Source organism: Drosophila gunungcola, assembly GCF_025200985.1.
Source record: "Drosophila gunungcola strain Sukarami chromosome 3L unlocalized genomic scaffold, Dgunungcola_SK_2 000002F, whole genome shotgun sequence".
In the NCBI taxonomy this organism is placed as follows: domain Eukaryota; kingdom Metazoa; phylum Arthropoda; class Insecta; order Diptera; family Drosophilidae; genus Drosophila; species Drosophila gunungcola.
Genome location: NW_026453178.1, coordinates 5,882,796 through 5,895,803, shown reverse-complemented (window position 1 = coordinate 5,895,803; position 13,008 = coordinate 5,882,796). Strand labels below are relative to the sequence as shown.

Below are 13,008 nucleotides of genomic sequence, written 5' to 3'. Positions count from 1 at the left end.
AATTAACGTGCTCACAAATTATACTACCAAACCCTAATCTACAGCATCTTGATAAACTAAATTTGCAATGACTTTCCTGGAAAATCCTTTACGCATCATCATCTCGTAACAGTTTTGGTATTGCATTATATGAAATAATTTTCTTAAGCCCTTATATAGCTCAACAACTTAACTTGCAATGACATTCCTGGAAAACCCTTTGAGCGTCGGCATCTCGTAACAGTTTGGGACCCTGGAGTGGAATCAACAAGTGCTGTTGGGCAATTCCCCCACCTTTGTAAAGCTAATCCCGCCATTGCTACCCTTTCCGATCCGCTCAAGAATGCCGCTCATCGGCATGCCAGGCCGACAATTATCCATTAGAACCGACACGCGGGTCCCAATTCGGGGAAAAGCAGCAAGAAATGCAAACAAAAAATGGTCCAGGCCCCTGCGTCATTTAACGTGGCCCCAAAAATTGTGCATTGCATCGACAGGCGACTGTCAGAGGAATTGCGATTGCAATTGCAATTGCAGTTGCACTCGCTGCTCTTTTCATAATTGTCGTTTTGTTTCTCGTCTCTGTCGCTCTCCCGGCGCTTGTAATTGCGGCTTTGTTACGTACCGTAAATTGATTCATTGTACGCCGTGCTTGGAGCACGGACTGACCCAATCCCGTTCCCGTTCCCGTCCCCATTCCTATTCCCGTTCCCAGTCCCAGCCCCAGTACTCTACCCACTGCTGCCCAATTCCCCCCGTGTTTGTCTGATATAATTGCTTTCAAATGATTTTGTGTCGTTGTGTGCGCACTTTCATATCGCCCGTAGTTTTGTATGTTTGTGCCGTAACGTAAACGCAACTGTCATTGTCCGTTGTCCGATTTCCCTACGCCGTATGTTTGTCAGCTGTACGGCTGTTTGTGCCGCCTGTCCGGCCAATAAGCTTCCATTTTGTATGCATAATGAGGCCTGCGGCAATTTGACTCTAGGACAGCCATTAGCTTAAAGTGCCGGCTTTGTTGGCCAGCATCTCTCCCAGGCGAATTTTATTTTACGGTCAAAACACTCATGCTAAAACAATTTTCTCAAATCAAGACTGATCAAAATATCTACCTTTATAATGCAATTGTAATTTTTTCTAATAAATATTAATTAATATAAAACTGTGATAAACAAATTTATTTTACCAAATAAAATATCAAGATAAATTTTTATTGTCTTGACTTTTACCATTAAATTGTAAGAATTTATAAAAGTTTTTTTTTTACATCATAAAGAGATAAAATATTTATTTCAATAATAATAAGAACAATAATCTACAAAAAAGTGGTTCTTCCTCGCTATACTATCACCCACAACGCCATTACAAATTACTGTTTTTCAGATAAATGGCCAATTAACAAAAGCACATAGCTGAAACATTTGCCCCAAAAACTTCCCACCCTTAAACAAACATTGAAACTCATCTATTTATTTATCAACTTGTTAACATATCTAAAACAATTTATTGCTAAACGAACAACTGTTGACTTTTCCCACAAAAATCGGTAAGCGATCGCTTGAAATAGTTTTGATAAACACAAGAGTACCACCTCTTAATATGTCATTTAATTTCTTAAATTAAATTTATTTATATACCTAATACAAAATTATTGTTTGAATGGTATAAATTGAAAAACATAGTTTTAAATAATTACAGAATCGGTAAAAAATACAATTTATTGTTAGAAAAATAATTATAAGCACAGAAATATTTAATGTTTAATATTGAACTATGAATTTTAACCTAGTGCAAATAAGCACATTTCCAAATGATTATTTATCGATGTTTGTGTGAAAAGTCAACAGTTCTCCGTGTGTTGTTACTAAAGTGTTTTAAATATGTTAACAAATGGCAAACTATACCCTCCCAATGTGATTTAAATGTTTGTTTCCGGGTGAGTGGTGTTTGGGCCTATGTTCCAGCGTTGTGCATATGTAAATAGGTAATTTGTCTGCACTAACCGTAAGTTGTTATGATATTGTGGGTGGATAGCCTACACTGGATAGATATAGAGACAGAGGGACGGGGGCGGTCCACTTAAACCGCAAGAATGGCAAAAACTTTTGTGCCGTCCCACGATTGACATTATCAAAATTCAATTTACAATCTACTTGGAGTCTGACACGCCGAATAAGAAACTTTTCATTTGCTTTAGTTGCACTTTTAAGTAAACAGTTCGATTAAAATGGAGTGACTTGCGGAAGTAGGCGGGATGTGGGGGTGTTTCGAGCACAATACTTGGCCTAAAAGTACATTTCCCCCATCTCCATGTGTGTACATATATTTGCTCTCTTTTGAAATCAATGCAAGGCTAAGAAAGTTTTCCCTCTGCTAAATGCAGTCATAACTTTTGGCAGCGGAATAAAACGTAAACTCTTTTTGGTTAGGAAGTATAAGCCGCCATTAGAAAATGACTTTAGTGTGTGGAGGGATAGGTGGCTGCAGTAGGAAAAATCATGAGAAATTTTGAAAACAAAGGTTTGACCACCATCAACAAATATATATAAAATACCAAAACAAGCTTAATCTTTAGTTTAAGCCTTTACAATAATAAGCAAAAAAAGAAATTCTAAAGATTAGTAATCTGCAAATCGTTAGAAGTTAACATTTTTTAGCTGTATAATTATGTAGAAACAAAATCTTAATATGGAGACAAAAATATCTTTTTTTAACAAAAAATTAATATATGACATAAAATGTTGTAAAGAAAAAAGTTCTTGAACTATTTTTTCTTCTCTGTAGCAAACATTATATTGGTCGCCTGTTTGTCGACCCACGCCCCCTTTCAGCCACCGCCCACCATTAAAACGAGGCGTATGTTATGCAATATAAGACGATAAACGGGAGAAAGAAATGTGAAAGGAGAACCTAGTGGAACGGAGGAAAGGCAGCGCAAAAGTTTTGCTATCTGTATCGCAGACGGGGCCACAATGCATCCTTTGAACCGCAAAGTGCAGCGGGTTACGGCCTTACCACTACCCCACCAACTGCCCCTTCCCCTTCGACCTTTATTTCCCCCGCCCCTGGCTTGCAATTCATTATAAATTGCATGTACTGGTAATTGTGTTTGTGTTTTGTAGCAGTAGAATTGCTTTAAATGAGCCGAGCCGAACGAAGCGTATCCCAATTTAGGCTGTACCGCTGCGCCGTCCCCTGTCTGACCCACGGCCACCCCTTTTTTCCGCCCACCGCCCATCGATGCTCCAGACGCAGTTTTCCCCCATTTTCCCCTATCTTTTCCTCCTTCATATTTAGCTTTCCGCACGATTAAATCGATGCAACTGTAAAGTTCTTTTTCTATTACGCTTTTTCGTGCACATTCGCATTACGCACACTACCTAAGCCCGCACACGCACACACCCTGGAAGACACACCCGCACACACAGTGGAATAATATGTAAATCATTTTCGATGCATTTTTATTGCTTTAAATTATTCCCTAGGTTTCCTTTTATTTTACGTATCCTAAGCTATCAAATCCTTCGAAAAGTCGTTAAAATCATCTTTTTTGTTGAATTGCAATTTTACAGCTTTTGAAGTTGACTAGTCCTAAGAGATTTGTTAGTTTGGAAAGTGTGCCAATTATTAAGTTATTAAGGTTATTTAAGTTGATAGAAGCATTTGCTTTGGTGATTGGATTTTTATCAGGGTTTGGCTTTGCCTATAACTGTTTGTTTTTAGTTTCTTTCTATATCTTTTATTTTTGTCTCTCTTAAAATGATACTTTCCTAATGGGATTCTTGTTTTATATTTCGTTTTAAAAAACATAATTATTTTCTTTTTGTGACCACTGTAGCCGCATCTCCCATGGCTATTTCTCAGTGGGTGCTACATAAAACATTTGCCTCCGCCTGGCCAACATTTTTAGCCGCCGTTGGCTGGCTTTGTCTGAGGCTCGCTTACCGCCTTCACCCACCCGTTTCCGCCTACACATTTCTGCTCTGTTTTGCGTGTTCTGGCTGCTCCATATGAACGCCGGAGTCACCCAATGTGGGAAAGCCCCTTTGGAGCTCCCTTAACCCCCTGGTGCCCCGTGTCTCTTTCACACACTCACCATGGGCTATGCCTTCGAATGTCTCAGACAATTGTCGGCAGCATATTTATGCGCCGGCCCAGCTTTTCAAAATTCTGCAGCTCGAGTTCCGACTATGTGTTTCTAAGCGTCTATCTCTGCTAAAGTATAGTTCTGCACAGTAAAAATCAATTATAATCGTAATAATAAATGTTGATGGGTCAATTTGCAGTTAGGAATTAGAATAAGTTCTGAGACATAATAGTCGTAGTCACATACCTACTTAGATTTAACTTGTTTCCCATTTTGTACTTATTTTAAAGCTGAATGTCCTTGACAGCTGTCTTAAAACATACTTTGCCAAATAATAAACTAAACGTCAAACCGGAATATGTCAATGACATAAATTGAATGCTTTTAAAAACACTTTATAATTCTCGGAATTCAATGCTATGATCAGAATGTCAGTGTACATTTATCTTACTCCTTTTAATGTAATACCTACAAAATTTAGGATAAATTTCTGTTGCTCGGCATTTTACGATAATGAAATATTAAAACTGAAAAGTATTTGTGCTCTTAATCTCTCTTTTGTTATAATTTTAAATATTCTAGAGTTAATATACATTCATTAAAAATATTTTGGACCAGTGTTGCCGCATCTCCCCATGCGTTTCAGTTTTTCCTCATAGTTTTGTGTCCAGCGTTTTCCGCTTTCCCCTCCCCTTGTCCCCTCGTCCCCTCGTCCATTCGATCTCGAAGTGAAAAGGTTGTAACCACGAAGCAATTGCAGTGGTTCTTCCCCTTTTTCCCTTTTTTGCTGCTGCTGGATGTTGGTGCATTCTGATGATGTTGTTGATAGCCGTACATGATAGTCATCAGGATTTGGAATGGGGATTTGCTGTTGTTACTGTTGCCCCAGTGGTTGTCACCGCTGCTGTTGCTTTTGGGCTTTGCGGGAGTCAAATTGTCCAGAGGTTTTTGTGGATACTCCTTCATAGCGTATGAAAATTGGGTCGAGGCGGGGTAAATAAAGAAATGTGCGCATTGGTTTGCAGTCCAGGTTTCAGCAGCTTGTACAAATCGTTTTGTAAAAAGGTAAAGCTATTATGGCCTGTTAAGGATGTCGTGTAGTTTGTTGTTGCTTGCAAAGTGCAGCAGGTATTTATGAATTAAAGGATTAAGTGTTTGCCGGAGCTTCAAAGTTGCTAGGGAAACGGTAGGAATGAATGGCAAAGATTATCAGATTATGCTGCCAAGAAGTTTATACTAATAATTAGGTATTTTGATTTGTCAAAGGCATATCTTTCTTGGAACAATCACTAAGAATCTTACACAATAATAAAATAAAAACTAACAATTCGTTCAACCCGTTGAATTCCTGTTTTTCAATATATTATATTATTTAGTGGAATCCAGTTTGTCTTATTTAATTGCAAAACACATATTTTTTATAGCAATAAAATTGTTGAGATTAGAGAAGATATTTATATCACTTTCGAAGAGTTATGTGCTTAGGAGATTGTTTCAGCATAACGTATGAATAAACGAAAATTATCTTCGTTTAAACAAATAAACATTAGAACTCGAATTGTAATCATTTAAATATGACATTTCATGACAGGTTTATGAGCTATGTATTAGACCGCAGAATTTAAGAACTTCATATTAAATGTTACTTAATTCAATAGCCTCTCTGTTGGGCGCCACATTGTTGCATAATGCGGACTGTCCGCTTTCAAAACGCCACAACTCGGCACCTTTTGGATAGACTCTCTTCTCGGGCCCTCGAGTATCTGTATCTGTGTGTGCGAGTGCCTTTGTATGGGTGTGTGTATCTCCATGCATGCCCCTTTGTTGGCCTCTCGACATACACCCCCCTGCCCCCTTCACCCATGCCACCTCATACAACCCACTTCCCGCTTTGTCGCTGCTCACATAATTTGTCATGTGAAAAATTACTAAAGTTACAAGATCTGCACTTTTATTTCCATGTAAGCGGCAAGTCCACGCAGCGGAGATGATGTTGGCGATGCGGATGCACCGAAAAAATATACATGGTGTCAAACTGCGAAATCTAATAACCTAATTTAAATAAAGTAATAAATCCTCAAAAGCTAAGGTCATTAACCAACTAAATCAAGCGAACCAGAAAACAGCTGGGTTTCTACAAAAACGGATCTTGTATAAATTCAAGCATCATAAAATTTATTTTGCAGATAGTTAATGATTTAAAATATTAAGGAAACATTTTACTCTGTTTGGCATCAGTAATGTTATGAGTTGAGTAGCCTAACAATTGGATTCTAGACTATGAGAACCGAAAGAGTTTATAAAAGAGCAGCATTTCAGAATGTGTTGAAAGTAAACTTTTTGTGTCGTCCTGGCATACTTGTGCTAGTAATGTAAAATGCAAACGTTTTTTAATTTTGGTCCAAATGGCGGAAAAATATTTTCTCGGTGTAGACAGAGAAGGGGAGTTTTAGGGGAGTTGTAAGCCGAACAAGAGGCATGCGTGTGGTAAAAAGGGGGGTAGCGAAAAAGCAGGGTGAAGATGCAAAGAGCGCAGGGGTAGCTGTTTTGCTATTTTCTTTTTTTCGTTACTATTTTGCACATTTTTCTATTCAACAATGAAGCCACAATAGAAAACGTCAACTAGTGCACAGAGAGAAAAGATGAAGGGCTGGGAAAACAGGGTGTTGGGGTGGGGAGGTGGTGAAAGAAAGGCGGACAGAGATAGCATTATATGCAAATGTAGTGCAGAAGCGAGAGGGCAACACTTGATGGTGCATACAAAGTCTGAACGGATTTTGAATGGCAAACAAGCGGCAAAGCGAACGGCGACTGCGACTGCGGCAGCGGCAGCGGCAGCGGCGGGCGCCAAGTATAAAACCCAGCCCAGGGTAAAGCCAAACCGAGCTAGCCAAGCCGGGTCCGGGTCCGGGTCCGGGAAATGGGTCCGGGAAACGGGTCCGGGCACGGGTCTGCAACTGTAACAAGCACACAGAAAAAAGCATTTCAAAACATAAAAGTATTCATTTGAAACCATGAAAAATCACACAGAAACTGTATTAACTTTGGAAATATAAACGACATTTTTCAAGCCAACATATTTTCATCTCGTTAAAGCAGCATTTAAGGAACAATACTAAAATATTAAATAAAAAATTGTTTAAGTCTAAGTTCTAACATAGATCAGCTTTATAGAATCAAATTTACCAAAAAAATATTTTTTAGCAATTTTAGCCGGTTATTTATTTCTTTAAAACACCGAGTGTCTTTAATTATTTCAATTATTATTATATTAGATTTTTCCAAATATGACAATTTAATAAATGCTTTAGGCACCTAAAGATTCTTTAAGTGCATTTCGAATTGTACGTCATTTATTAATTCCCTAAATTATTAAAAGTTAAGTTGATCTTGTGTCATTTGTATATTATGAATGTATTTTTATGTTTTGGCTATATATAAAAATTAGCCATTAAAATATACATATTTAAAGATTTAGAAAGATGCGAGGAACAGGAATAAATACCGTCTTGCATGATTTGCCTTACTTTTTCTTACACCGTTTATTTCATGAACAAAGCCATCTTTAATGAAGCGTTTTAATCTTGATATTTTATGTCGTTTTTTCGCCCAGTGTGTGGCTGGGACAGGCCGTGAATGGGCGCTGACGACTTGCGCATGAATGGCCCAAGTGTGCTGCCTGCCGGGGGGTGTGGATATAGGGGATGCAGGAGGTACAGGGGGTTGAACATGGGCTATATAGAGGGCGAGCGGATAGACAGACGAAGGCCTATAGAAAAGTGACGTGCGCTTTACAATTATTTCGTAATGCAAGCAAATGTGACCAAGCTGAGCAGAATAGAGAGCAAAAAGCGGCAATAGAAGCTCAGTACACTCAAAAAAGAAGGTTTTCTGATTAAATTGGGTTATATTTGATTGATTGGTATGTGAGCAGCATCAAACAAACATTGTTAAGTGATTCTGTTTCTGCCTTCCATAGTAAGTGCGGTATAACTTAATTTAGGACCTGCAACAGATGCTACAAGGACTTGTTGTTTATTAAAGTTATTATTATAAATTCAGTAGGAATCTGTTCTATTTAAAGCATCTAAATTGAAATAATTTCAACCGTTTATAAAATCCTTATGGCAAAGGCGTTAAGCCTTCAATTTATATGAATTAAAGTTGAACAAAAACACACACAAAAATACAACTTCTTTGAATTGTGTCATATCTAACATCTTCTTTAACCATACACCATAAATGTGGACTGAAAGAAACGCAGGATTTAAATGCCTAATTCCAAGACAAGCTGCTTAAATGTTTACGTTTTGCCATTATTTGCATGATATGCACGAGGATATGCACACAGATTTATTTCTCGTAGTGCAGATTAGAGTTGCATCTTAGGCTCAGGCAGTGGGTGACAAATGTCAGTCGGTGGTTGCTCTACTAATCGGACATGTTGCGTTGACTTGTTTATGACTCTGGGCTTAGCTGCCACACACTAAACCACCCAGTCAGCCAGTCAGCCAGCCACCCAGCCAACCAACCAAGTACGCAGTCACCGACCAAGAATGAATTGTCTGAGCGGGCGAACTTGTGGGAAATCTGTAAATAGCTGCGAAAACTGCATAAGCCGGGTAGTGGAAGCCCAAAGCCTAGGGATATGGATAGACAAAGGCAAATGTCATCAAAGTTGGCACCCGCGGGAAAATGAATGAGAAGCCCGAGGAACATAAAACAATTGACGGGGGACACCACTGCGTATGCGTAATCTTGTGCAATTTGTTCTGTTGAAGTCTTTAAAACAGCTTTCAGCATTCGGCGTTCAACGTTGACTTTGACACTTTCGCAGCCCATTCCCCCTTCACCACCCTGCACCATCCGATGGTTTTCCATTTCGGTTGTTCTATCATGTTTTTTTATTTTTCTATTTTGCCTGCAATTACTGCGTCACACAGCTGGACACAGTCAATGCAAAACCAGAGCCTCAGTGCACAGATTTGCAGTGTGGGACAAGGTCGCATTTATTTGGTGCACTTGCAATTGGCCAGAGGTGTGGTTTAGGGGGGTTTTGGTGAGGGCGAGGGGCCCAGTCATGCTGCGGCAGAAGGTCACCTGCAGTGCACCCCATGCCCACAGACAATGTTGCCAGTGCTGAATTATTATGAAATGAATACAAATATTTGCGGATCAGTCAGCGGCGTCATCCTTCAATTGATGGGCGGTGCGGGGTCTTTTCAATGGGTGCAGTGGGTGGCAATGAGGAGGCCTGGTTGACAAAGTGGAAACCAAAATGTGATGGATGATCTCAGCAATGAAATCGAACGGAAGCCTCAAGTTAAAACGATGAAATAAATGTGTTTGTTACTTTTTCTCTATTTCTTTACATTAGAACTCATTTGTTTAAGGTTCTGTGAATATTAAAATGTATTTGATCAAAGACGATTCCAGAAGTGAAAAAAAATTTTGAAAATTATGAAGTATATTGTCATAGAAGTAAACCTAAATATAAATGAATTAAATTTAAAAAAAAACTCTTCTGTTGTTCATAGATATTATAAAAATAACCTTTAGGACTACAATCTGCTTATTACAAAATCCATAAAATGCTCATCAAAGGGAACAACTTTTCGATGACTATTTAGTATATTTATCTATTAAAGAAATACGTTTCACGTTTTCAAAGTCAAAAAGAAAATTGGAGCTAAAAATACTTTTTGCTTGAAAAATGTTTATGCCATTTATCAGATATTTTTTTTATTGTCTCTACTTTTCCATGAAGATTGATTATTTGCAAAAGGCAGAGGCCTAAATCAAAGCAAAGTGGAGAAACAGGAAAATTCCAAACATTGATTAATGACAAATTGTTTGGCATCGTCTAACGTGCAAAAAGTTTTGGGTTTCCTGTCGAGTTGCAATTCGAGGCCTATTTTCATTGGGAGAACTGTGCAAACTCAGGCCGAAACGGTTCTGCAGTGCTGTTACTTTCTGCCTTACCTTGCCAACGCCCGCCCACCCATTTTCCACCCACCTACCACCCCCCTTTCCAGCTGTTGTTGTTGACGCTTCTTCCGTTCTTCGGTTTAGTTTTTCTTTTAGCTTACTTTACGCTTTTGTTGCTGCCGCTGTTGCATTTGTTGCTGCACATTTTATTAACATTTTCATTTAGTTTTGCCCTCTCTCTCGCTCTCACTTCGCCTTGTTTTATTTCGCTTTTCATTGCAATTTGTGTTTCTGTGCATTTTTGTGTGTGTTTTACATTCGTTTTCGTGTCGCCAGCAACATTGCCTCCAACTGCATTTGGCTACGCCCCCCCCCCCCCCCCGGCGGACCCGCGCCTATCGCCGCCCAATGACCCACCACCCCCTCTTAGCCCGGTCCACTTCCCTTTATGCCACTGTTGCGCTCTTTTGCAGTTTGTTGAAGTTTTCATAATCATTGTCGTCGTCGCTGCTTTTCCCACTCCTAGTGCTTTTCCACCGCCTACTTTCGTTTCGGGCACAGTCTTTGCCTTTTGTTTTCCACACGCTTTCCCTGGGGAAGAGCCTATTTCAATTTGCGGCTCAGTTTGTCGGCAAAAAAGGTTCATAAGATCATTTTTAGAGGGGTTGTCGCCTATTTTTGCTTTGTTAACTCGTTAAATTAACTTATGTACATACAATAGTATGTGTTCTTAATGAAAAATGAAAATGCAATTGATGGTAATATCCTCTATCAAAAATATAACTGCTATAAAAGACCTTTCGAAAAAAGTTTAAAGATAACATATTTCTCTGAAAACTTTACGGAAATCAGTTTAATAAAAATGGGGCTTATAATATTTACAAGTAGATTTTATGCTAAAGCAACCAAGATTAGTATCAAACTTGTTTAGTCATCGTATAACATAAACTACCAAAAAAAGGAGAAGTAAATAATAAACTCTTTCAGAAACAGTTTACACAACAAATAGTTGCCGAATTTATTTCAAAACTTCCTTAAACCAATACATTATCATAATGAGAAGTGCATCTGAACAGTCTTCTAATTAGGGCCATGTTACTATCTTCTTTTTGTTATATAAGCCGGTGCAGCGGCTGGCTGGAAAATGGGTAAATGGAGGGAGGTGGGGATGAAACGAGACTGGGTGGAAGCCTGGGAGTGAGTGGGTGAGATTTCCAGCATGAAAACAATGCCGGGAAAGCGGCTTATTTTCTATGATTTAAATAATGACGAAGACGGCAGACAACAGGCAGCTACCGCAACTGGAACTGCAAGTGCCACCACAGCTGATGATGATTGAGATAATGGTAATAACGATGAGGGCGGTGATGATGGAATGGGCTTACCGGTAGACCCACGACAATGCCAGCCACCTTCACCGAAGTGCAGAAGGTTGCTTAGGTTTAGGAAGTTTCCGGACGTTGCAGCTGATAAAAGATCGCTCAGCTCGCTGTTTGTTTGTTGCCTTTTGGCCAGGCCATAACATTTATCTAATTTTTTGCTTGTGCCTCGTACATACTGCTAATGCCTCATTTATCTTATACTTCCCTTCTCTCCGCTCTCTTTCGTTGCAGAAAAATGTTCATTGGCGGCCTCAGTTGGCAGACAAGTCCAGGTGAGTGAAAAACAAGTTAACTGAAAATTAGTGGATCTGTGCTAAAAAAATGGACTTGTTCGGATAAGGGGGTCAATTAGCATTAGATTGAAATAGCAATCCTGCGCTAACAAGTGACCAGGAAATGTGGAAGTTTACCAAAAAAATAACAAATCTTTCGTTGATTCTAAGCCTCTTTTATTTAACTTAACTACTTAAATACCGGCTCCAAAAAGAGATGTCCCGTTTTAGAAGTTTTATTACTCTCTGTTAATATTTGTAACCTCAAGCCAAAAAAAAAACGCATTTTTAAATTAAAAACAAGTAATTTTATACAAATTGTATTCCTAAAAATATTATTTACTCCTTGAAGTATATAAAGCAAAAATATGTTCCCTTATTGTTATGTGTTACACCTTAGAAAAATAATCTTTCTTTTTCTTCTTGTTTCTTTATTTCCTCTTTTCGATTTCTCAATATTTGTGTGCATCTGAATGTTGTATCTCAATTTGAGTGAGAATTGATTCGGTTTCAGTTTGTGTTTTATGTGATTTCACATCGACAACAATGAAACGAATGGCAGGGCTTTGTTTAAATTGGAAATGGTAATTGATCAACTGCTTGAGATTTGCTCCCTTTTTACGAATTTGAATTTGACGTCAATTGAGGAACGACTTGAGATCCGAAAACCGAGATACGAGCACTGCGGAATGGGGATGATTCTCCGTGAGATTGGCCCCATTCCTGCCGCATAGTTTCATTAGGCTAATCAAAAGGCAACTTGCCATTTGCCATCAAAGCTCGGCATGCATATTAACCGAATTTGGATGGCACTCCAAAAAAAAAGGTCTGCAAAGTAGAGATTGCAACCGTCTGGCAAGATGCGCTTGCCTTTTGGGAGCCCTTATATGTAGTATCTGCAGTGCTCATAAAAAAAGAAGCAAAACCCATACAGCACATATATGTACCTATATATCGCCGCTTTGTGTTGTTGCTCGGGCGGGCTTGTTTTTTGTTTAGCGAAATTGTTGGCTCCGCCCATCATCAGAGTGCCACTCGGCATTACGCTAACATATTATAACCTATAGCGCATATCTACACACAGCCACGGGCTTTCACGTATATAGTTGAAGAGTCAATGCGGTCTTTGGTTTGTCTCTTTATTTTAGCCTTTCTCAATGTTTCCCTCATTCTGGTGTGTGTTTTTTTTTTCCATTTTTTTGATATTTTTCTTTTTGGGGGCGGGAGGGGGCCGGTTTCCTGTACCTGTGCCAAAAAATTTTCAAATTTTCAAATGGCTTCTTCAATACGAATGCCCGGTATGAGTGTGTTTTTGCTCGGCTCTTTTGTTATCTTTTGCCATTTCGGTGTCCGATGTGTG

At 38.9% G+C, this 13,008-nt stretch overlaps 1 protein-coding gene across 14 annotated transcripts in view; it reads left to right on the top strand.

The window, feature by feature from the left end:
• Positions 1 to 13,008, top strand: part of LOC128257708 (RNA-binding protein Musashi homolog Rbp6) — a 178,595-nt gene that overhangs the window by 7,115 nt on the left and 158,472 nt on the right. For 13 of the 14 annotated variants that reach the window (XR_008267890.1, XR_008267891.1, XR_008267893.1 and 10 more), the window contains exon 3: positions 11,608 to 11,648. The exons of the other annotated variant lie outside the window; for it this stretch is intronic. Coding sequence is in view for 9 of the 13 variants with exons in the window: in XM_052988848.1 (XP_052844808.1) it covers positions 11,608 to 11,648 (41 nt within the window). In the remaining 4 variants the exon portion in view is untranslated. The remainder of the gene's footprint in view (positions 1 to 11,607; positions 11,649 to 13,008) is intronic. 14 annotated transcript variants of the gene reach the window in all.